This window comes from Ambystoma mexicanum, chromosome 1p (assembly GCF_040938575.1).
Source record: "Ambystoma mexicanum isolate Mex_15411 chromosome 1p, UKY_AmexF1_1, whole genome shotgun sequence".
In the NCBI taxonomy this organism is placed as follows: Eukaryota; Metazoa; Chordata; class Amphibia; order Caudata; family Ambystomatidae; genus Ambystoma; species Ambystoma mexicanum.
Window position 1 is genome coordinate 189040663 of NC_090921.1, and position 24443 is coordinate 189065105.

At 50.0% G+C, this 24443-nt stretch overlaps 1 protein-coding gene across 14 annotated transcripts in view; it reads left to right on the top strand.

The window, feature by feature from the left end:
* Positions 1–24443, top strand: part of CHD3 (chromodomain helicase DNA binding protein 3) — a 2755261-nt gene that overhangs the window by 195089 nt on the left and 2535729 nt on the right. For all 14 annotated transcript variants that reach the window (XM_069646310.1, XM_069646296.1, XM_069646309.1 and 11 more), the window contains exon 3: positions 3259–3371. In XM_069646310.1, the coding sequence (XP_069502411.1) occupies positions 3259–3371 (113 nt within the window). The remainder of the gene's footprint in view (positions 1–3258; positions 3372–24443) is intronic.

Here is a 24443-nt window from a genome sequence, read left to right on the forward strand (position 1 = left end):
TGTGGTTTGTGTAGCTGGAGTGAAAAATTAATGATTTTCAGGTTTTCCACTGTCCTACAGCTGATTAAAGTCTGAATGCCGGCATTAATGACGTAGAATCTGGCTCTGCAGCCTTCGCCGTTGTATACAATGTCAGCTTTAATCGACCCCTTTACTGGGAGGGGCGCTTTGCTTCCATAGGCATAAAGTCGGATGGTTTTGTGCTTTAATCTTTTCTAGTCGGATGACATTGATCATCGCTCCGGTATCGATTACCACTATGGTTGGCGCGCCGTTCATGAGTACTGTGAAGGTTGGCTGGGACTTGCATGGTTTTCTCCATTTCTTCTTGTGCAGTCCTACTGCTGAGATGAGATGCACTTTCTCGCTCCGTCTCTTTCGGTGTTTGGTGTGTCTTTCTGGCGGTGAATCATCTTCCGATTGCTCACTTGTTTCACTATCGCTGTTGCTCGTGCTCACATCACTTTCTACTGCTCGGGCTTTCCCTCTACGGTTTGCCTGACGTCTATTTTTTGGTCTGTGTTGTTCACCTGAGTGGGCTCTTTGGGTGTCTCGCCATTGGCCGGACCTGAGGCAAACAGAGGCGAGGTGGTTAAGCTTTCCACATTTCCGGCATGTTACTCCTATTGCTCGCAGTGCCACGCTCCCCCACACCACTTGCCAAACCATTGTGTTTGTGTCGGCCATGTCGGCAAAACGGAAGTCTTCCGTCATGGTCGCCTTTTGGATTCCACTGCGGCAATGCTAGCGTGGGTTGGTCCGCATCGATGGGAAAACGGCTGATTGCTGCTTCCATGGTGGCTACTTGGATGTCCTTTCCCTGTGGCGCCCCATCTCTAGAATGCGCTCTAGGGGAATGTTTCTCTCTGACAGAATGTCTCTCCTCAGCTTCTCGGACGAGATGCCATGAATGACCTGTCTTACAGAGAATTCCTCGTTAGGAAACACGCAGCCGATCGCTAGTTCGCAGATTCGAGTAATAAACGTCAATGGATTCAGACGATCGTTGTCTTGCCATGCTTAGTTGGAACCATTCATAATCAGGATTCAGTTGGGATCTGAATTTCCAGTTGAGGGCAGCCCTGGTAGTGTTCCTCCTGGCCTCATTTAGGTAGTGTGTTGAAAAGCAGCAAGGACACTGTGCCTAGGTTCAGCATCAGTAGTGTGCACTTCTCCTCGTCTACACTGACTTTCTTGGACTTCAGGTGAGATTGGGCAGGTTAACACTGCATTGGTTAGCTTTCACTGGCGATCTTATCTTTTTTGAAAGGACGCCCATGGGGCTGTAAGTCAAATTAAATCTCTTCTTACAGTATGCAGTAGCAAACAGTTTGAAAGCTAATGCACTCAAATCCAAATTCGATATCTTTTCAAGATCCCACAAATTAAAGACAATGGGCCTCATTACGAGTCCGGCGGTAACCGAGCCGGAAAAACTCGCAGGTTACCGCCGGACCCGTATTACCATTCCGCCTCCGTGATTCCCGGAATCACCAGGGCATTACGACCCCAGTGACCCGGGGGCGGAATTGTGTAAGTCCCCATTCCCATGGACCCCCATAGGACTCCATGGGGATGGGGACAATGGAAACACCGGTTCCGTCTATGACAGAGCCGGTGTTTCCATGTCCGCCTGCAAGCGGGTGGTGTTAAACCCGCCAGGTCAGACCTGGCGGGAGTGCCACCTCCCGCCTGCAGTACTCTTAATCAGCCGGTCTGGAAAGAACGGTGGCAGCGGATTTACTACCACCGTTCTTTCCGGACCGGCAAGGTCATAATGAGGCCCAATGATTTGGACTATGGGAACAGAAAAATGGAACGAGTTTTGGAAATGAGGTATTTGGGGTACAATCTGCAATTCTTCATCCATCGGCATGTGGAAGGATTCCCTAATAGCAATATTTCGACCTCTTTTGTCACACATGAAATGTCTATATACCAGGGTATGCACATTCTCATTGTTGCCCCTCTTAGACTATTACCTGTTAAAAATCGAGCCTATCTTGCTGTATGGATTAGACATGTGTCTATTGGATCTGGGTGATTATTTGAACTGTTTACAGGGACGAGTTTGGAAAGAGGTGTTTGGCTTTTCTAGTTCTTTGCTAAATGCCATCGTTAGGCATGAACTGGGTGGGCGTGGTTACTTTATGTACTTGATTCCATTGGAGTCCGCTATTAAATGATGCAACATTTTTGGACCCTCCCTCTAATAAACTATATGAGAATTTGGATCTAGTGCTGATGGAATCTGCATCTAATTCTGTTCATCTGTAAAGGCAAAGAATGTGCTCTCTCCTCTGTAACATCGACTCAAGTGAGTGTTAAAAAGAAACTCTATAGTTATAATTGGATATTCACTATTGAAATCATAGTGACTTATAGCTTATATACCGAGTATGCCTCATTCCCTAGGAAGACGGAACATCTCTCCACATAGATTAAGGGATTCCCCTGTAACAAAGCGCGTGCACTTTAAATGCGTTTCTGGTTTAATCATTTTACTACTAGGGAACGGACCAAGTATTGGGCCCCATAATCGGGTATTAATACGAGTCGTCAATTCTGTAATATTGCACATTTGGAAACGCTAAGGCATTGGATAATTGAATGTCCCTATTTTAGCCCGATGAGGCTTAAAATATTTAGCACTGATGTACTTCTCGAACCTGTTGATGCCCAAAATCTGTTCTGGAGTAGACTCATGTGGGGTGAGAATGTTGCTTTAATTTTAGCCTTAACTCGATTTTTAGTTTCCATTGAAATACAATTATAGGGATTCAAACTTTATATCTGGTTGAAATGTTTTATTCAAGTTTCGTATATATTTGCCGTCTGTAAGCGTTCTGTGTTTTTATCTGAAATTTTAAGTATGTGAATGCTAGATGAATTGAAGTATTGTATTAACATTGTTTGTATGTTTTATGCATTTATCTGTAATGTTTTGAAGACATTCTTTTTTGTAAAGGTTTTACCAAACCAAATACAAATCAAAAAAATTAATAAAATAAATACGTTTTCCAGCTGTTGTAATGATATGGCCAGTTAGTACCATTATATCAGTGCTTAGCAATTGCCTATCCCATACCTACACAAAACCTCAAACTGCTGGCGTTGCCAATGCTTGTTAACGGCGATGGCGGTTCTTTTCAGGCCTACATGTTTACCTGTGCAAGTGCCTCCCGCATCAGTCGCACTGAATAGTCTGCGGTCATTTACCAATGATGAGATTTACTTTGCTAATCTTTTCTTTCCCAGATGAGGAAGATGACGTGGAGAGTCCAGTCCCAGAGATTCTCAAGAAGAGAAAAAGGGGACCGAAAAAACAAAAGGAGAATAAACCTGGGAAGCCGCGGAAGAGGAAGAAGCTGGTATGTGACGTGCCTCACGTTTTGCTTTCCAACTTCCGGTTGCGAGATGCCGGCCGTCTCGCGGAGCTTGATACTCGTGCACAAATCCCTACCAGTTTCATAGAGTTTTTCCCTTTCTCGGACAAGTGCTCTTGAACATCGAAGGTCACTTGTGCTCGTGCACGATATCCCCCTTGGGCGTGCCCGCACTTACATGTTAATTCTTTGGACCCCGCCTGATGCACACATTTCTCACTGATTTTAATCAAATCGTAAATTGAATGCAGGGGTCCACTAACGTCCTGTGGCGTCCCCTGCATGCAGTGTTATGTTAAATGTCCTTGGGGAGGAATGGAGAAGGAAAGAGTACATGTTGGAAAAATAAACTTTTACTCTTTCATTTTTGTATTCTGTCTTTTGAAAATGGAAAGGCTGCCTATAAATACGGTTTGCATGCGGCGTTTACAGCGGATTCCTATGGGAGCTGACTGGTTTTGACCAGCTGTAAAACTGAGGCAGATGCCACAGGAATCCTTAAGTGCTATGGTTGTAATGTATGAAAATCTCATGCAGGCGTAGAACAAATTGCACCCATGGGGAAGCTGAGTAAGGCGTCTCATCAGCGCTGCAGAATGAGGCCGCACGTTAAATCGAGGCGCCCGCCTCGTTTCAAATGAATCTGATTTGTGCTTACACAAGCGCACAAAGGAGCTCATTTGTAAGTCTCTCATTCTTTACGGTGGAGGTACCTATTTGCACTTTGGCGTATACATTTCCCCACCACGTAATTTACATTTGCCTTCGAAGTGCGAATGTGGAGTGTCATATTGTGGACGTCAGTCTTTTGCTGTCCATTGTGCAAAATGATGAAATGCTGCCTGCCATTTAAGCATGATCATGGCCAGTGTTTATAATGGATTGCTATGGAATCTCCCTGCTTTTTGGTGGTGTAAATCCACAGCATTTACTCCAGCATGACAGTGTATGCTATGGTGCAGAGGGAGGGGGTAGGGGGGTGGCAGAATCGTAACTTACGAACTGCGCATGTTCTCCGTTTTACAAATGAATGAAAATGAGGTGTAACATAAATTCAGTGTGTAAAAGTCTAACGCTTGACTTTCACGCTTTAAACTTGTTACTAGTCTACCAACATGAATCTAATATCTACCTTGTGGTCATTCTTGCCGCGCTATAAAATTTGTGGTGCAGAATGCTGGCTCACGCTCACTAGTTTTGTAAGTGGTCCGCACTCATCTTTGCACACTCCACGCTCAAGACCCTTGATTTCAAGTTTTCTCCGTAAGTGTATACTAATGGGAACATTTTTATGTTTTCTTGCCTACTTATATGCGTGGTTAACTTATATGTGTGGTTGCAGCAGCTATTCCTCACATACACTCCCACCCTTAACTTCTCAAAAGCTTATAACCCCATGGTATATAGAAACAAGCATTGGCAATACATAGGCATACATAGGCATGGGAAAGGCACTTGCCTAGCACAGCTGTAGTAGTGTTAATTAGTCATTGATTGTAGCAGGTGCACCTGGGCATCTAATAGCAGTCCCTGGCACATTCCTAATACTTGTAGACAAGCCAAAACTGTTGGCTTTGCCAATGCTTGTTTTTAACAGGACTTCAGTGAAGGACACGCACAGTGCCTATGAATTGAGTGGCTGAAGGCAGCCCTTTTAAGCCATTTTTATTACACCAGTAGCAGGTTTACAACTCCAATTAAGTCATTAACTAAAGAACATATAGGGAGAAATGGCATACAAGGAGGGACACAAAGCCTGTAGGTGTTGTTTGTTTATTTGCACACATACTGAGAGCCAGTGGCCATGCTAATCCCTATAGCTATTCCCACCCAGTTCCTGCCTCTCTCCGCCCAAAACACCTCTTCATGGGAACACTTTAAGCTCACTTTAATCAAGCCCTACCATCAAACTTTGCACGAAGTGCCTGCCAGTAGTCTTCTGAGAATAATTGAGTAAATGACATAATTGGAGTTGAAAACGTGCTACTGGTGTAATAAAAATGTCTTCACTAGTCCTTTATAAGCACTATATATGTCCTTCACGGAAGTCCTGTTGAAAACTAGCATTGACAAAGCCAACAGTGTTTGCTTGTGTATAAGTATTAGGCATTTGCCAGCCACTGCTATTAGATGCCCAGGTACTCGTACCATTTCGCACCTGCTACCATAAAAAGCCAGTTAATACCTCAGGATAGCACAGGAGCAATGTGTTTGTCTTGGAAGCAGGACAACCCAGAGCAACACAGCTGCAAATCCGAGTCCCATGCTTAGAGACTGGTCTCTGGTATTAAGCTTGTTATAAAAGATTAATTAATTAATACCACTAGAGCAGTGCCTGTCCGATGCCTATGTAAAAGTCGGGTATTGCCAAAGCTTGTTTATTTTGCTGAATGGGACGGGTATGCCCAGATGTTGGTCCAGACAGTTCTCCAGATACGATTTTGAGGTTGGAGTATTTTACTCCCTATTTTTAAACTTTGAGAGTAAATGTGATTTTCCAATACATTTAAATTGGCATTTCGCTTAAAACAATCAACATTAACCTCCCCTCCAAAAGCCCGCCCTCAACTCCCACCTCCCATGCCCCAGGTTCGTTATAGTCCTCTCGACCATATTGCGTAAGATCAATAAAACATTTTCTCCTCCTCTCTCTGCGCTTCTCTGTTCCAGTCCATGTCCTTGCCGCTTATGTATGGTGGTCAGCATACCAAACCCAGTAGTCGAACCTTCCTTGGACACCACGCCTTCCTGTAGTCCTTCATTAGGAATCGCAGAACTAAGTTCCAGTCTGCTGTGAATTTAGCATGCTCCCCTCTTATTTTGTAAGTGACTTTTTCCAGTGTAGCAAAATTCCACAATTTCGCCACCCATTCGTGTTCAGAAGGCGAGTCTTTAGCTTTCCATTTTTGTTCCACCAGTAGCGCTCCCGCCAATATCATAATGACGTATACCTTCCATAGGGCCTTTGTGGCCAGTCTCTCTATCTCTCCTTCCACACCCAATGTAAACAAACCCACGTTCGGATTTTTCTGTACACCAAGTATCTCCCTAATTGCTTCCTGAATCATGCCCTAAAAGACACCAACCACTGGGCAGCGCCACCATGTGTGACTCCAGGACCCCTCTGCCCTGCACCTCCTCCAGCAATGCCCTGATGCAGACTGGTACATTTTCGTCAGCCTGTTGGGGGTAAAATGCCACTGATACATCATTTTCATCCAAATCTCCTGGATCTGCAGTGAGTGGGCCAGACTGGGGGTATTCTTCCACAGGAAATACCACTGTTCTAGCTCAATCTCTTGGTCTGTCTCCTTTTCCCATTTGGCCATGAACTTTCTTGCCCCTTCATCCTCTCCCTCCTTGATCAGCCTATAAAGGTCCCCAAACAGGTGTTTATTCCCCGAGCTAGAAGTAACAAATCTCTCAAAGGAGGTCAGGGCCCACGTCGCTGCTAACTTATTTCTAGGATGCAGGGCCCAATGTCTCAGCTGGGCATATTGGAATCTTGCATCTTCCCCCACTCCAATATCACTTTTACATTTGGTGAATGTCTTTATTTCTCCTCCTTTGAATAGATTGCGCAGTTTGTAACAGCCCCCCTCCTACCATCTCTTGAAGCCCTTCCACTCCCGCCCTGGCGTGAATTGTGGATTTCTAAAAATTGGAGTTAGTGGAGAGGGAAACATGGTGATTTTAGTCTGTTTTACTACTGTGTCCCATGTGTCACCCACCATGGCTTCTATTGAGCTACAGTACATGTTCCTTGGCCTATCCTCCCGGAGTAGTCATAGCACCCCTTCTATATTGTGGCCCACCACGCCTGGTCCGTTCCCCTCCATCGCTTTTCTCTGTCCTCATTCGACCAGTCCCTGACCATTCTAATTTGGGATGCCCAGTAGTAGGCAATTGGGTCTGCACCTCCCATGCCCTCTTTATTTCTGGGTAAGAGCATCAGTTTGTGCGGAATCCTAGGTTTCTTTTGATCCCAGATGAAGGTTTGTGTGAGTTTCTTTAATGTCCTAGAGAAGGACTTCAGTATCTTTATAATAGTGCCATAAACGCATAAAGCAATTTCGGCTGAACTGCCATTTTTATGACATTCACCCTGCCGAGCCAAGATATTGAGAGTGGGGTCCATCTATTCAGCATCTTTTTTATGGATTCCAGGAGGGGAGGGTAGTTCGCCTTGAATAGTTGGTCCACGGTCTTTGTAAGGTAAATACCCAGATATTTCAGCATACTCTTGGCCCAGGCGTAAGGTGATTTAGCCTTACCCTCCATCTCCCCTTCCGATGTCATCTGTAGCCCTAGTACCTCCGACTTGTTGTTTATCTTCAGCCCTGCTACCATCCCAAAATGTGTCAGCTCCCTGTCCACCACTTCCAGTGATTTCTCGGGGTTGGTTAACGTTCGCAGCATGTCATCTGCGAAAGCCGCAACCTTATGCTCTTTCCCTCCGCATGGGACTCCTTTAATATCGAGGTTAGACCTAATCCTGCTCAAGATGGGCTCTGGATATATGGCGTAGAGGAGCGGGGATAGTGGACATCCCTGCTTTGTACCCCTTGACACTCTTACCGGGTCAGACAGCTCCCTGTTAATCAGAAGCCGCAAGGTCAGTGTCTTATAGTTGGCTAAGATTTTTGAAATAAAGGGCTCCCCTATTCCCTTCTTACGTAGTGTTCTTAACAGGAATTGCCACTCTACTCTATCGAATGCTTTTTGAGCATCGAGCGCCACCACCAGGGTTGGCGTTAGTTTTTTATTCACCTTCTTAATAATATGTGCTATCCTCCTGGTGTTGTCATGGGCCTGTCTTCCCTTAATGAATCCCGACTGGTCGCGGTCGATCATGGCAGGTAGAAGAGATTCCAATCGGGACACGAGAATCTTGGTATAGATATTGGCGTCCGTATTGATAAGAGCGATCAGCCTATGTGAGCCACATTGGGTCAGGTCCTTCCCAGGTTTCGGTAATAGCATCACTTTCGCCTCTTCCATTGACAGCGTTAATCCCCCCTCCCTCCCAAATCTGTTGAATAATGCTGCTAGCCTTGGGGCCAGTAACCCCGAGAAAGATTTATAAAATTCGGTTGAGTAGCCATCCGGGTCTGGGGCTTTATTAATGGGGAGCGAGGCAATTGCTCTGATCACCTCCTCTCCAGAGATCTCTTCCGCTAATTTCACCCTCTCACCTGTCATAATCTTGGGCAAATTGCAGCCGTCTAGATAATCCTCCAGCCCCCCCGCCCCCCCCACCCTCCCCCTCCGGTCTATCTGATTTATAAACCTTCCCGTAGAATTCTGTGAAAGCCTTCTTGATGGCTTCGCTATTGGTCCGTTTCTCCCCCTCTGCTGTCCTTATTTTTAGGATGGTTCTCTCTTTTCCCTCCATTCTAAGCATCGAGCCAGCAATTTGTCCTCTTTATTGCCCTTTGCGAATTATTTCTGTTTCATGCGGACTAGAGCCCTCTCCGCCCTGCGTGTTGTTAGCATATCCAATTGGCCTTTCACTGCCTTGTACTCTCTGTGTACCTCCCCTGATGGCCTATTTGCCAGGTGGAGAGTGAGTTCCTTTAATTTCTCCAGCATGGGGTCTGGCATGGATTCACATGCTCATGAATATTCCCCGTCGTCAGGCCGGGAATCCTCGGTATAGAAAAAAATCAGTATCAGTTTCGTTTCTGATCTGTCTTTCTTAGTAGTAACCAATCACTGGTCTCTGGGTCATACTGCCCCCAGCCAATGACTGCCCTCTCCCTAAGCCCCGCCTCTGGCAGCCATCCTCAGATTTTTACCGCACTTTCAAGTGTTGGGAGTCCTCGTGCTGTAGCTCTCGAGTTTTTGCTGCGTTTATGCGCTTTTTCAGGAGTTTTTTCTCATTTTTTGGTTAAATAGAGCCTCAAGTTCCACCGTTTCTACATCCGATCTACGGGGATCCGTTTTGGAGTTTTCTACGCCCCTCAAGGGTGAAGTTTTCGTCGAGTTGCGCTTTTGGAGGATTCCAGAAGTTCCGAGGCCTACCCCGGACATGGTCCAGGAGAAAGGAAGCTCGACGCCCGGGAAGCTGTTCAGGACCTGCCCTGGATGCCAGCTTCAGAATATTTTCAAGGAGGGCGAGCATTCGTTATGCCTCTACTGTCTCCATGAGGACAAGACGCACACGGAGAAGGACTGTGCGTTTTGTGGGAACATGTCGGAGCGGACCATGAAGGATCGCCACCTCCGTCTCGCCAACTGGCTGGAAGCGAAGAGCCCGTCAGGCTAGAAGAAGAAAAAGAAGTCCGAGCGGTCTTCTAAGTCCTGTGAGGGCACCCCGGCGACGGGGGCCCAACAAAAGGCTAAGCACCGCGAGTCCGCGGGCACCGGGAGCGCCGAACGGTCGGGCTCCTTGGCTGCCAGGCAGGGCGCATCCTCCCCGGCGCCATCAACCACGAGCCAACGCTCTGGCTCGGTTAAGAGGAAGTCCGAGAACCCGACGAAGCTTCTGGAGAGGCCCCGGTCGATCTCGAAGATTCCGGCAGAGGGGGAGCGAGGCTCGGACCCTCCCCCCAAGGTGAAGGCCCCAGGCGTCCAGAAGGTGACGATGGCCTTAATTCACCCTGCTAAGACCTCGATTGAGGATGTCGCCGCGGCCCTGGCTCAGCCTGTGGAGGCTACACCAGTGGAGGCGCCCTCAGGACCCAGAGTCTCTCTGCCACCGCGGAGGGAGTCGTCTTTCAGGCCCATTGAGAAGACCCCCACGAAGTCCTCGTTGGAAAAGGTGGGGGAGGGGCTGGTGGCCATCGTGGATACGGACACGACCTCTGAAGAAGAGCTCATCGAAGTCGTGGAAGAGGCCCAGCCCATCAGGAGGGATCCCAACGAGGGCGACGACGAGAGCGACGGTGTTGCCGACAAGGCTCCTCAAGAGCCCTCGCGCCCGTCGTTTCCGGTGCCGCAGGACACTTCGGCGGCCATTTTGTCAGCGATTCAGTCCTTATGCTCGGAGAGAAGGATAAGGTTGGCCCTTCCCCCGACAGAGGTACCTGAGCCAGACCCGACGGGGGAACCGGAGCCAGGACCTTCGGAAAGTCCACCGCATAAGAGGAGGAGGACGCATCCTACGCCACCTCTCCCACCTCTGCGGCCTGCTCTGCCTTCCCCCCGGTCTACTACCCACGGGGATGATACAGGCACGGACACGGCTACGACAGGTACAGATGACGACGGAGGCGACGACGGGACATGTCCCCCGTCACCCCCTGCTCGAGCGTCCCCGCCCGACGAGATTGTATCCTTTCATGCCATGATTTCCAGGGCATCCAAGCTTTTCCAGCTCTGCCCAGAAGAGAAGAAGAAAGAAGGGTTCCTTTACCAACGGCGCAAGGCTAAAAGGAAGACGGTCCTCGCCGTACCGCTTCTTGATGACATCTGGCATGAGGAGCTCGCCCTCCTCAAGAACCCTGCCATGGCGCCGGCAAAGAGGGACCGGTACGAGAAGAAGTACCGGGTCCCCGACGCTGTCCCCTTGTGCCTTCGGGCACAACCTACCCCGGATTCGGTCGTCTCGGCGGCGGCAAAGAAGAAAGCTGGGGGGGCATCGGCCTCGACATCAATTTCCTCGCCGGACGGCGAGGGCAGGAAGTTGGACACGATGGGACGACGGATCATCTCATCCGCAGCGACGACTATCAAGGCGGCCAACGCCCTGGCTATCGTAGCCCGCTGCGACAGGGAGTTGTGGTTCAAAATCGCCCCTCTGTTAGACTTCCTTCCGGACGCCAAAAGGGCTGAGGCCCTTGAAATCCTATGGGAGGGTGAGATTGCTCGGACCACGCCATCACGGTGGCAACGGACATCGCCGACACCGGTTTCCGTCAGTTGGGCAACGGCGTTTGCTTGAGACGACGAGGATGGCTCAAGGCCACGGATTTCCGCCAGGACGTACAAGCCAAGGTTTTGGACATGCCCTTCGACGGGAACAACCTGTTTGGGAAGGCGGTTGATGAGTCCCTTCAGGCCATCAAGACAGACGCAGAGACTGTCGGGGCACTGGGAGTGCTCCAACAACGACGGCCGTCCTTTCGGAGCTCCGGAGGCAGACAAGGTGCCTCCAAGGGATCTGGCAGTGGCTCCTCCACGTACCGCCAAGCGGCAAGATCTTCGTCCCAGAAAGCCTACAGGGGATGCGGCAAGCCAGGTGGTGCCCGTCGTCGTCGACAGGGAGGTCAAGGAGGTAAGGCGGCCTCCAGACAAGATTGAACCGACCGTGGGGTCGGGCCCCCACCGAAGCACCCCTGTGGGAGGCCGGCTGGCGAGGTTCGTCAGCGTGTGGTAGTCCATCTCCACCGACCGTTGGGTGCTGGACGCCCTGGCCCAAGGGCACGCCCTCAAGTTTCAGAAGAAGTGCCCTCGCGCTCCACCTGTGGCCAGGAAGGAAAATCACGTCCCTCAACTACTGTTGGAAGTAAGGGCGATGCTCAAGAAGGGTGCCATCGAGTTTGTCCCAAAGAGGCTTCGGGGCTCTGGAGTTTACTCAAGGTACTTCCTCGTAAAAAAGAAGACAGGAGGATGGCACCCCATCCTGGACCTACGACGACTGAACAAGTACATCAAGGCGCAGAAGTTCTGTATGGTCACCCTCCAGCACGTGCTGGGACAGCTGGAGGAGGGCGATTTCCTGTCGTCGTTGGACTTGGAGGATGCGTACTTCCACATCCCCATTCTAAAAAGACACCGAAAGGTCCTCAGGTTCGTGGTCCAAGGGCGGCACTACCAGTTCAAGGCCCTCCCGTTCGGATTGAAGTCGGCACCCAAGGTGTTCACCAAGTGCCTCGCACCGGTGGTGGCGCGGCTGCGCCTACAGGGGATCCACGTCTACCCCTACCTGGACGACTGGCTCATCCGGGCAAGGACGAGGGAGCTTGCCGTGGAGCACACTGCGAAGACCGTCCAGCTGCTCACGGACCTGGGATTCTCCATCAACTTTCCAAAATCCCACCTGGTTCCGTCGCAAGTCGCCCTGTTTCTGGGACCCAAGCTCGACACAGTGGCGCGGCCAGGACCATTCTGGGCAAGGTGCAGCATCTGCTGGCCACGGACATGGCCAGGGTAAGATCTATCAAGTCCCTCCTCGGGATGATGTCCTCCTGCATTTATCTGATGCGCCTTTGCAGGCTTTCGATGCGCCCCTTACAAGAGTTCCTCGACGCCCGATGGGTCCAGTCGACGGGCAGCTTCGAGGACAGGATCCCTCTCAACGAGACGTTCCGTCGAGCGATCTGGTGGTGGGGTACCCGCTCCCATCTGTCGGTGGGCACGGACTTTCAGATCCCAGCTCACCAGGTGACGGTGACGACAGACACCTCCCTGGAAGGTTGGGGAGCGCACTCCGGAGATCTTCACGCGAGAGGCCTTTGGCTCCCGGAGGAGAAGTCACTCCACATCAACATTTTGGAGCTCCGCGCAGTGTTCTGGGCCCTCAGGTCCTTTCTCCCGTCCCTCAAGGGCAAGTTGGTGAGGATCTTCACCGACAACACCACCACGATGTTCTACATCCGGAAGCAGGGCGGAACCAGGTCCCCTGCCCTATCCAAAGAAGCCCAGGATCTGTAGCATTGGGCCGTCGCCCAACGGATGTTTCTGGTGCCTCTTCATCTGGCAGGAATAAAAAATACGATTGCCGACTCACTAAGCAGGGAGCTGCGCTCGTGCCACGAGTGGGAACTACGCCAGGATCAAGTGGATCGACTCTTCCGACGATGGGGCGAACCCCAAATCGATCTCTTCGCGACGGCGACGAATTCCAAGTGCCAGAGGTTCGCCAGCAGGTTCCCCCAGCCGAGGAGCATGGGCGATGCTTTCTCGTTCCCCTGGGACGGCCTATTTCTTTATGCATTCCCTCCGCTGCCGTTGCTGCTCCGGCTCTTCAACCAGCTCAAGAGGTCCCGGTGCAGGATGATCCTCGTCGCACCGGCGTGGCCGAGACAGATCTGGTTCCCGGACCTTCTGGACTTGTCAACGTCCACACCAGTCAAGCTGCTGACGGACGCAGACCTTCTCTCCAGAGAAGAAGGCGCCATTCTTCACCACAACCCGGAGTCGCCGAACTTGCAGGCCTGGCTCCTACAGCACTAGAGTTTGGAGAGTACGACATCCCGGCCAACTGCAGAGAGGTTCTTGCAAAGGCCAGGGCGTTCTCAACTCTCAAGTGCTACGGACATAAATGGAAGAGGTTCTCTGTCTGGTGCTGTGCACCGAAGATTAACCCTCTGCGGATTACGGCCCCGCAAGTACTGATGTACCTACTGTCGCTGGCCAAAGCTGGACTGGCTCACGCCTCCATCAAAATACATCTGGCTGCAATCTCCCGATATACCAGGACTACGGGACGGGCGTCCTTGTGGTCTCATCGCCTGGTGAAAGAATTCATGAAGGGACTATTCCGTTCATTTCCGCCGGTGAAGGCTCCTGCCCCGGCGTGGGAGCTTAATGTGGTGCTGACCAGGCTCATGGGGGCCCCATTCGAGCCTATGCATTCAGCGCCTCTGAAGTTCCTGTCATGGAAGACAGCTTTCCTCGTGGCCATCACCTCCGCACGACGAGTGGGAGAGATCCAGGCCCTATCTTGCAAGCCTCCATACTTGACTTTTCATGACACGAGGGTGGTGCTGAGGACGCACCCCTCCTTTATGCCCAAGGTGCCGTCGGACTTCCACCTCAACAAGCCCTTGGTGTTGCCAGTTTTCTTCCCGTCGCCTTCGTAGCCGGCCGAGAGGACTTTGCACTCGCTGGATGTAGCTAGAGCGCTGAAGTTCTACGTGGACCGCACGAAGAGTTTTCGGAAGACGTCACAGCTGTTTGTGAACTTTGGGACTGTGAATCAAGGGAAGGCTCTCTCGAAGACTTCCATCTCCAGATGGCTCTCCGGCTGCATCATGCACTGTCACCGGTTGTCGAACCGACCGCTGCCCGGCCGTCCGAGAGCCCATTCGACCAGAGCGATCGCTGCTACCACGGCGTTCCTGTCTGGTGTGCCCCTGCTGGACATCTGCCGGGCTGCGACGTGGAGGTCGACGCACACCTTCACAAGATTCTACTGCGTCGATCGGGACTCCAGGGAGGAGTCCAGGGTCAGCCAAGCAGTGCTGCGCAACCTGTTCGCCTAAGGTAAGCCTGGTGAGGAGGTAAGAGATGCTTAATGTTGAGTTGTTGTAATGCTTAATGTTGAGCCTGTTGCCACCTCCCGTGGTTGTGCATGTGTGGACTGCTATGTATTCTCTTATTCATGAGCATGTGAATCCATGCCAGACCCCATGCTGGAGAAGGAACTAGTTACTTACCTGTAACTGTTGTTCTCCAGCATGGGTCTGGCATGGATTCATATGCGAACCCTCCCGCCTACCCCTTTGCGGCTCTTCACTTGGTCATACTGCCACTTTACGTGCTACCAAATCTGAGGATGGCTGCCAGAGGCGGGGCTTAGGGAGAGGGCAGTCATTGGCTGGGGGCAGTATGACTCAGAGACCAGTGATTGGTTACTACTAAGAAAGACAGATCAGAAACGAAACTGATACTGATTTTTTTCTATACCGAGGATTCCCGGACTGACGACGGGGAATATTCATGAGCATGTGAATCCATGCCAGACCCATGCTGGAGAACAGTTACAGGTAAGTAACTTGTTCCTTATCCTCTAACTCACTTTCAAAGAGTCTAAGATCCCTCTCCTGTTTGGATTTTATCGCTATTACCTTGCCCCTAATCGTGGCTTTACAGGTGTCCGAATTAATTTGTGGGTCTACCCCCTGGGTGTCGTTTGCTTGGAAGTACTGCTCTATCTCCTCTCTCAATTCTTCCCTTAGGACGCTGTCCGCGAAGAGATGCGCCGGGTATCTCCACTTCCATAGACCAGTTGGGCAAGTGGGCATCGCAATTGACACTGTAATGGGTGCGTGATCTGACAGGGCAATGGCCCCCACCTTCACCTCCCTCACCCTTCCCAGCAGAAGGCCTGACGCCCATATGTAGGCAATCCTGGAGGCTATGTGCACGTGAGAATAGTGTGTATACCCACTTGCAGCCCCCTTTTTTTTCCCTCCACATGTCCACCAGCGCTAAGTTGTCCATCTTTCCCTTCAGTTTCTTCGTGGGTCGAACCTGCGTGGAGAATATTTTAGCGCTCCTCTCAGGATCCCAGGTGAGATTAAAGTCCTTCACTAGAATTATGTTCCCTTTGGCAAACCCTTCTAGTTTATGTAGCATTATTTGAATTAAGTGGTCCTGCCCTTTGTTCGGGGCGACAGCAGAGCTCCCCCCAGGCCTGGCATACTATCGCCATAAACCTGCCATTGTCATCCCTGTTTACATTCATAATTTTAAGATTGATATTGTTCCTCAAGGCTAGTAGTGAATACCCGCTTTCTTATTCGGGCCATTAGCTTGCTGGATGTTGCTGTACCCCCGTATCCGGAGCCTGATTTTGTCCCTTTCTTGGATGTGCGTTTCCTGCAGTGCTAGTATGTCTGGGGTCTCCCTTGTCAGAAGATCTATCTTTTTTCTCTTAAGAGGAGTATTTAGCCCCCTGATATTCAGCGACATGACTTTGAGTGTTCTGACCTTAGCCATTGCTATTAGATTGCTCGACTCCCTTCTTTCCACGGTGAGGAACTGCCCCCCCCCTCTAAACTAGATTCCGAACCTGAAACACCCCCCCCCACCCCATCTGGGGTAACTCAACCAGCCTCTGGCCCCTTCCAACTCTCCTATTCGGGTGCTGAGCTTCTTCCCAACCCCAGTAATGTCTCCTGCTAGTCTTCCCTGACTCATATGAGATTCCAAGCTTGCCGCCTGCAGCCCCCCCACCCATGATACCATGGTTTTTATTCTCTTTGAGCATAGGGACATTCATCCGCTGTCTCTGCCTCCTTCGACTGAACCTCAACCTGGAGCCTCAGGCATGGGAGACCCCGTCTATTCCTCTGTCTCCTCCTTGATTCCTGAGTAGACCATTCCCAGGCTTTCCTCTTTGGGTGTTCCTTCAACGGGGCACGCTCCCCCTCGCATACTGTTTCCACCTCAATTCCCAGAGCCACTGCACCTTCTTCCACCGTGGTGATTCTCCTCTGCCTACCCTCCATCTCAAACAGAAGGCCCAACAGAAAAGTCCACTTGTACTTCTTATTACGTTTGACCAGCTCTTGAATTACCGGTCACATCTGCCTTTGTTTAATTAGCGTTGTTTGTGAAAGGTCCTGGTAAAGGTGCACCGCCGTACCGTTGTGTTGGAGGCAGTCTGCCTGTCTGGCCGCCCTTAAATGCTCTCTTTCTGCCTGTACGCATGAGTGCTGCTAGCACGTCGCGTGGCCTGGCTCCCAGCTCATTTTTCTTCGGACCCACTCTGTGTACCCTGACCACATGATCTCTTCCGGGTTCGACAGGTCTATCAGGGATGCAAAGATTTGTTGAACTGCCTGCTGCAAGTCTGCGTCTCCCACCGTTTCCAGTAGCGCTTTTATCCAGATGTTGGCCCTTCGCGTTCTATTTTCTAAGTCTTCCGTCTGGAACCCAAGGTTGTGCGTGGCTCTGGCCAACTGCTCCATCATCTCCTCCATTTTGTGATTGTCCTCAGTGACTTCTTGCAGGGCCCTCTCGTTAGTGTCCACTCTTGCCTCAATGCGTGTAACTCGCATTTTACTTCTTTTATTTCACCTGACAGGTCCTCTTTCATCTTTTTCAACTGTTTCTGCATTGGGGTCACCATTCTGTCCCCGAAGCTCTGGCCCGTGCCTGCTGGGCCTAGAGACCCAAGCTACTCCTCACTGATGAGCCCCAACAAGTGCGAAACATGTTTGGGGATGCTTGTGGTCTCGTGCAGAAGGGATGTGGCCTAGCAGTTCGGGCTGGACTGCCCCTTTTGGGGTGGGGCCAAGCCTGATTTGCATATGGTCTTTCCCTTCTGTAATGGCTTGGCAGGCGAAGAACGGTGGTCTGGAGGGTTGCCAAGAGCATTGCCAGTGGTTAAGATTAATTCTAAACCTTCCAGCCATCAGCTCTTTGTTTTTCCCGAAGCTCTGGAAGCATTGTTCCATAATTTTTTGGGTTACCCCCTGCTCTTCTTTGGCATCCTCATGGGGGTGTGGGGGCTCTCTCCTCACAGTCCTTCTTGCCCCCTTTAGCCAGGGTCTGATGGTCTTTTCACCTGCTTTTCGACATCCCTTCCTTCTCCCTACCTTCTCTTCGGCCATGGCCAATTATTTCTTCCCCTACCTCTCCCGCAATCAGGGTGTCGCCGCACTCCTCACTGTCTCTGCCGACCAGCACTCGTCTCCCGCCACTGGTTTCCTTTCCTGGGCTCCTTTCCGCGGCTGGCTTAGCACGAGTGGAGGAGGGGGGAGGTGGGGACAGGCCCTTTTCCCCTAGGATCTCTTCTCGGTTCTGTAACTGCCTTTCCCCCTTGCTGGGATATATGGCGAGAAGCCTGGTGACTCTCGTTGCTTTCTTTCCCAGAGGGCCCCTCTAACTCTGCTCTTCAAGGTGCCACAATAGGCTGAGCCGTGCGGCTGGCCTGCTCTGTCTCCTCCTGCCTTGACTCACCACCGACCGCTGGGGGAAGTGGCCCCTGGTGTCATGGATGGGCACCTCCCTCTTGTGAGTGGCCTCCGCTATCCATATGTGCAAGGGATCTTTCATCTCCCCGAACTCCAGCTGCCTGTAGGCCTCCCCTGGTGCCAAGTCACCCGCCTGCTCCACAGCTCCGTTCGCTCCACCCTGGCAGGTGGAATGTGGCCTGGGCGTGTGGCGTGGTTGTAATTTTAAGCTGAGGTCCCAAAAATAGGCTGCACACACGTTAAACCAGAACATTGCACTCAAACTGTGTGTCATAAAGGGTATCACCCCATTTCTGTGTATCCCAAAATGCCGAATTTCTACAGCCCCATTGCACTGCATATATATATATATATATATATATATATATATATATATATATATATATATATATATATATATATATATATATATATATATATATGGTCATCTCCGCATATGCTGAGAAATGGGGACAAACAAAAACTTCTGCATTTTGGTGATGCATAGTAAAAAATGCATAGTGATCCCATAAAGTTAAGGACGTAAATAGAAATTTTTGGTTGAATGCACCACTTTGTTGATAACTTTTAAGTTACTGACCTTCATGCAATGTGTCTAACACACCAAATATATTAAAAAAAATATTCTTGAACCACACATTTGTGTGCCAACAAATGTCATGGTACTACAGCCTGGAATTTCCACTTACCTGCATGGATAAGGCGGCCAATGTGATACAATAAAGGAAATGCTGTGCAGTTTGAGTGTTACACTTATGTCCAGCAACAATCAGTAGTACTACAGTGCTAATACTAACAAGGGAGACAGTAACTGTGACCTCGCCAGTATGAACAGCAAGCACCCATGCATTCTCTCTCATGAGTGGGGTATTATTTCACCCTCAGTGGTCAGATAAGGTTCAGCATTGAGTGGCAACAGTAGTTTGTTACCCTTCTACACCAACGTCTGCTTGGTGAGTCGCTTGGTGACTCGGGTGAACTTTAATCTAATTTCTGTTGTTCATACATTTCCATTAAGTCAATTACTTTTGCAACAGTGCAGCCCTTCTCAGCTTCTAGCCCACTATGCAGGTGCATTGAATCACGAAAGGCCTAATCAGGGGTATTGCTTGCAGAGCCCATTTGGATGACTCTTATTCTGCTGACGCTTCATATTTGAGATTTCCTGTCCTGTGTCGTGTTCCTATGCCTCAATTCTTTCAGCAATAGCAATCCAGTGAACTCTAACCCTCTTTCCAGGGCAGGTTGCGGACAGTTCCCTGTTTATAATTAAAGTGCAGGTGCCAAGACCTTACAGGAGATAGGAGTTTGTGCTACCTCTGCGCACGACCCACAGGAGATCCTGACAGCAAGGCTCTCATCATCTCGCCGTTTAGAATAAGGCAACACATTCCTTTCAGCTCCTCTCTACCTCCTTTAAAAGGACTTTATGCGGCAGCTTGCGTAATCACACGCTCTTCTCAATACAATCACACCCACAGTGCCACCACACTGGTCGTTTTTCACAGGCTTTCACTCCCAGCTCACCTTCTCTACACAATGCTCTGCATCATAATTAAGGCCCTCGCCATCAAGAAGACATCGCCAGTAGCCTAACAATCTAACTGCGCCATGAGGCTACCATTCCACTGAAAGCTATGCCTAAGTCATGCTGGAAATTGCTAGGTGTAAGAAATGCAAGACACGCAAAGCCCGTCTTAACTGTCTGACAAAGGATTTAGCCTGCAGTCCCCAGTTCCGTCAGACAGTGGGACTGCAAAGTGAAAAAAGGGTAGAAAGGTTGCAGAGGACAGAAAAAGAGAGGAGCAAGGGAGGGGAGAGATGGTAACAAGAACGGAGTGCAGATAAGAGATAGGGATGGTTTGCAGCACGGGGTGACCAGTGTGTGCAGGGACGAGAGGGGTGCAGGAAAGACTAGAACACAGGACAAGCCAGGATTGGTCGGTGGGCACCCAGTCTTTTTGGGACGAGATATGCTCAGGCCATGAACGCCTTTTGACCTGCGAAGTGGTAACATTTTTACGTGAACTGAGCCGTCTGAAGTGAGACGCCAAATTGAAGGATTTAGTACTCTGAACTGATTTTCTTTTTCTTAATTTTCTTCTGTTTTCTTTTCTTCTTTTCTCTTGTTTTATACAATGATGATATATGTTATTTAATATGTACTGCTATTTTAATTCTGGGAAAAGTCGAGTTCTTTGACTAAAACACAATAAATAAATAAAAAAAGCAAAGTCCCAAGGTGTCCCCTGTACCCCCCAGATTTTATGGGTCTCCTACACCCCTGGGTGCTCTGGCCAGCGTAACTAGTGGGGGCAGTAGGGAAATGGGAAAGTAGGGACTTTCTGGTGGGAGTGAAGCAATTAAAGGATAGGAGCAGTCGCCGCCACATGGATGTGGCTGGCTCGGGGCTAGCAGGCAGGGCACACTAGCTTAGATACATACAGTAGGTGATTTGAACTATGTCAACGCCACTACATGATAGTTGGCATGGGGCGTCAAGTAATGCGGATGAGGATAACGCCTGTGGGGGACAAAGAGACTGAACTGTTAAGGCACCTTTTTGGACGAGGCGTCACAAGGACACTGGAAGATGAGAGGGTCCAGGGTCGAGCTGGTTCCTGGCCCGAGGAAAAGGCAGGTGGGGGAACTCTTTGGCCCGTCGAAGAGTCATGGCGCGGTCTAAGCTACTGGCGGTAGGGGCTGGCAGGTACAAGGTAACAGGGCCCAGGGGAATCCAGTTAGTCGGGTTAAGGGGTCAGAGGTACGGGAAAGCGGCGCAGCAACTTGGGGAGTTGTTAGAGGACTAGTGGTCCGTTACCTTGGGGGAACAAAGGGGGAGGAGAGTGGAGGAGAGCAGGAAAACCAAGGGAGACACAAGGAGACAGAATGAAAGGAACTCAAGGGATGGGGGTGAGGGCCACAGACCCGGGAACGCAATGAAATATAGGAGAGGACAACTGGCCCGGAAACAAGGGGGAGGAAGCTACAACAGCGGGGGGGGGGTCAGCAACTACCCCCCAGGGGAACAAGGAGTATTAAACAGGAGTAAGGGTAGGGGGCAAGTGCAACGGGGAATGAGGAAGAACAGGAACTATTGGGGGCATGTAAGAGGGCAAGTCACACAAGCAACGGGTGAGGAGGCGAGAGAGAGTTTCAGGACCCCGGGGGCAAGGAATAAGATAGGGACCGGGAAACTGGGGGTCGCTGCAACAAGGGATTTGGAACAAAAAGTTAGAGCACTGAACACCTGGCCAACATGGAGCATGGGGGGGGGCAGGCGACAGGGGTAAAAAGCTGTTTTACGATCCTGCACCTGACAAAAGGAGTAAAGTGTAAGCGGCTGCAAAATAAAGCTGATTGACCAATTGGGGAGTGTTTGGTTTGGTAGTTGGTAAAGTGTAAGGGCGTCAGCTGCACATGTGACCGAGGCTGCCTGCCATCAGTGAGGAAGTGTAAGGGCTTTCACCTCAGAGCAGTATCCTGATGCTGCATTGCCAAATAAACAACAAAACACATGCTTAATAAAGCAACTGCGGCCTATCCACCCTTAATCTGTGTCAGTGTATTATTTTAGGGGGGTATGGGTGGAGTGCATGGCAATGGTGGATATGTGACGGGAGGCATACGGTAGGAAAACCAAGGGGAAATCTGGCAAGGCAATGCAGGGCCTGGGGGACTCGTGTGGGGTGTTGTGTCTGTTTGCCGGTAGCTTCTTGGTACTGTGAGGGGCAGATTCAGAAGAGTGAGGTCATGTCGGGAGCTGGCATGGATTTGGAACAGAACACAGACAGCTTCTGGTCATAGTGCTCTAAGGTACTTGTCCCACAGCGGGGTGGCAGAGTGGCAGGATTGACAGTCTGTTGTGGCCAAGCAAGGAGGGCAGCCAACAATGAATTTGGAGCTGCCACCACAGTAGTAGAACTGCAGTCACAAGTGGGTGAGCAACGGCAGAGGAGCTGGATCTTGAGACTAGGGATTTGACGTCCCAGTGGTTCTGTCACCTGTGTTAAGAATTGGGCCTCGTTTGAGATGACTTGAACATGGCATGGAGATTTATTTTTTTATTTCTCTTTGTTCTGAAGATCCATGGATGGCGTGTGCTCTGGTGGTACTCAAGAGGCCAGCTGCCTTTGAACTAACTAAAGTGGATGTTGTGGCTTGTAGCTTATTTTTTAACCTGTTAGCAAGCTATTTCTAACGGGCCTGGTTCTGGAGAGCTATTGGTTTAGTTGTGATGTGAGGCCTAAGCAATGTAGCAGTCGGGAGGTGCACAATGCACAGTGGGAGTGCGCAAGCTTGTGACTAATGTGCCTGGTGAATGACATGGCCTCTGTTAGGTTAGTCATTTTTAAACAACTGGGATTATTTTGACTAGGTGATCTGAGCAAATGTGCAATTTAGGTGACCTGTGCAACATGTGCATTTTATGTCTAATGTGCAATTTTCCCCTCAACAGGAACCAACAGCACTTGTGGACTTAAGTCTAGGGCACCGACTTGTTAAGGACAGTGTTTTTCATTTACAACGTCGGAGGATGGAATAAAATCAGTTTGCTCGGCAGGGCTGCAAGATTCTATTCTATCGGAACTAAGGGAACATACAAAGTGCTTAAGGGCTATCATAACTCAATTATTCAATCTCAATAGTGCAAGGGGAGAGAGGTTACATGAATGCTCTGAAATTCCTGCTCCTGACGGTGTAGATATGCATATGCCCTTATGTCCGGAAGTCGAAATGGTAAGAAAATTAAGGGAAGGCTCCACAGAGGAAACAAAAACAATACGAAAACAAAAATAATATCTTGATTTTGCCACCAGAAACTGGAGGACGACTCAAAGATAGTACTGGGCCATCAAAAAATACCGCTGCTCCAATGAATCGTTTAAACCAGACTAAAAAGGGGCGGAAAAGGAATAAAGCTAGAGACCTCGCAAGAACGAAAAAATCAGACCTCGGTAAAGGTTTCAACAAACCCGCTAGAAATTGGTGGCGTAATGTGGTAATGGAGTAGATTGCGGACTCTCTTGTCAATATTAATTCTGAGGCCCTCATTAGGACCCTGGCGGTAAGGGGTTTACGCCAGCGTTAGCTGCGCCGACCCCTTACCGCCAACTACGAGTTCCCAAAGCGCCATGGTCACTTTTACGCCCGCTTTTTGCGGGCGTAAAAATCCATGGCGCTATGGGACCTTGGTGTTAATTACGCCACCGTAATGTACGGTGGCGTAATTAACGCCTTCCCCACTCCCATTGAGCCCTATGGGGCCGAAATGGGAATGGGGAAGGGTAAATGGGTCAATGGGGACTTACCGCCCCGCCAACCTCGGAATGGGGCGGTAAGTCCGCCATCCGCCATGGCGTAAACGGACTTTACGCCATGGCGGAAAAGTCCGTCGATGGCGGAAAAAATCCGCCAGGGTCGTAATGAGGGCCTGAGTGTTCATCAGCTAGTGAGGTGGAGGATTGTATCGAAATCTCAACAAGTGAAAGGGGGGGTCTTGCGCACAGTGACGGTGCTTCCGTCCGCCCCATTCCCATTGAGTCCTATGGTACTCAAATGGGAATGGGGATTTACCAATGCCGCTGCCTGACTTACGGGACCGCCGGGGCTGAAATGCCCTGGTTATTCCGGCAAGTCAGGTGGCGGTAAATCATCACAAGTCCGGCGGGAGCCTGCCGGTTTTACTGGCACGGCTGCCGGCGGACACGTAATGAGGCCCAATGAGTCCATATGATTTTAATAGTTGGTGGGATGCCCTAGATTGAGGTCTGGGTGCAGTGCCTGGTCTGTCTAATCTTTGGTTAAAATCCGATTCATGTCACCTCCCCAAAGGAGGGGGACCCCAATGTAAGTAGATGTCATCCCTACTATATAATTAAAGTATTCCAGAGAATCAATGTCCGGGCCATATGTGCTCACAAGTAAAAGTTCAATCCCTTCAAGGATACAGTGCACAATTACATATCGCCCACCCAGGTCGATATGTGTCTTTTTCTCAGTGAATTCAATGATTTATGTACAAGGGTCATAACCCCCGTGATTGGGTTAAGTAAAAGTATCTATTCCTACCCCAGGGAGATGCAGGGAGATGCTATAACTGCGACAGACACCCCTCTTAGCATGCGTTTCCTGTAAAAAAGAACTTTTTGTGTCTATTCACGTAGGCCATTAATTTCCTTGATTCAGTAAAATTCCACAACACCCTAATATTCCAGATTATCACAATGATCCGCATTTCGTCGTCAAGCTAACGTACCTGTACATTGCGTCTCTCCCCTACCTGCCCACAGTGTTGCTGTATTTCACGCTGACAATTTGCGTGCCCGCTTGCCAAGAACGTTTCATGATTTTCTACCATCCCCCTGATGAGTGCCTGGATTGCCTCCAGACACAGACAGTGGTCCTCCTTTACAGGAAACCCCCAGACCCACCAGCCCTCACTGCCACCCCCCCCAACCTGCAG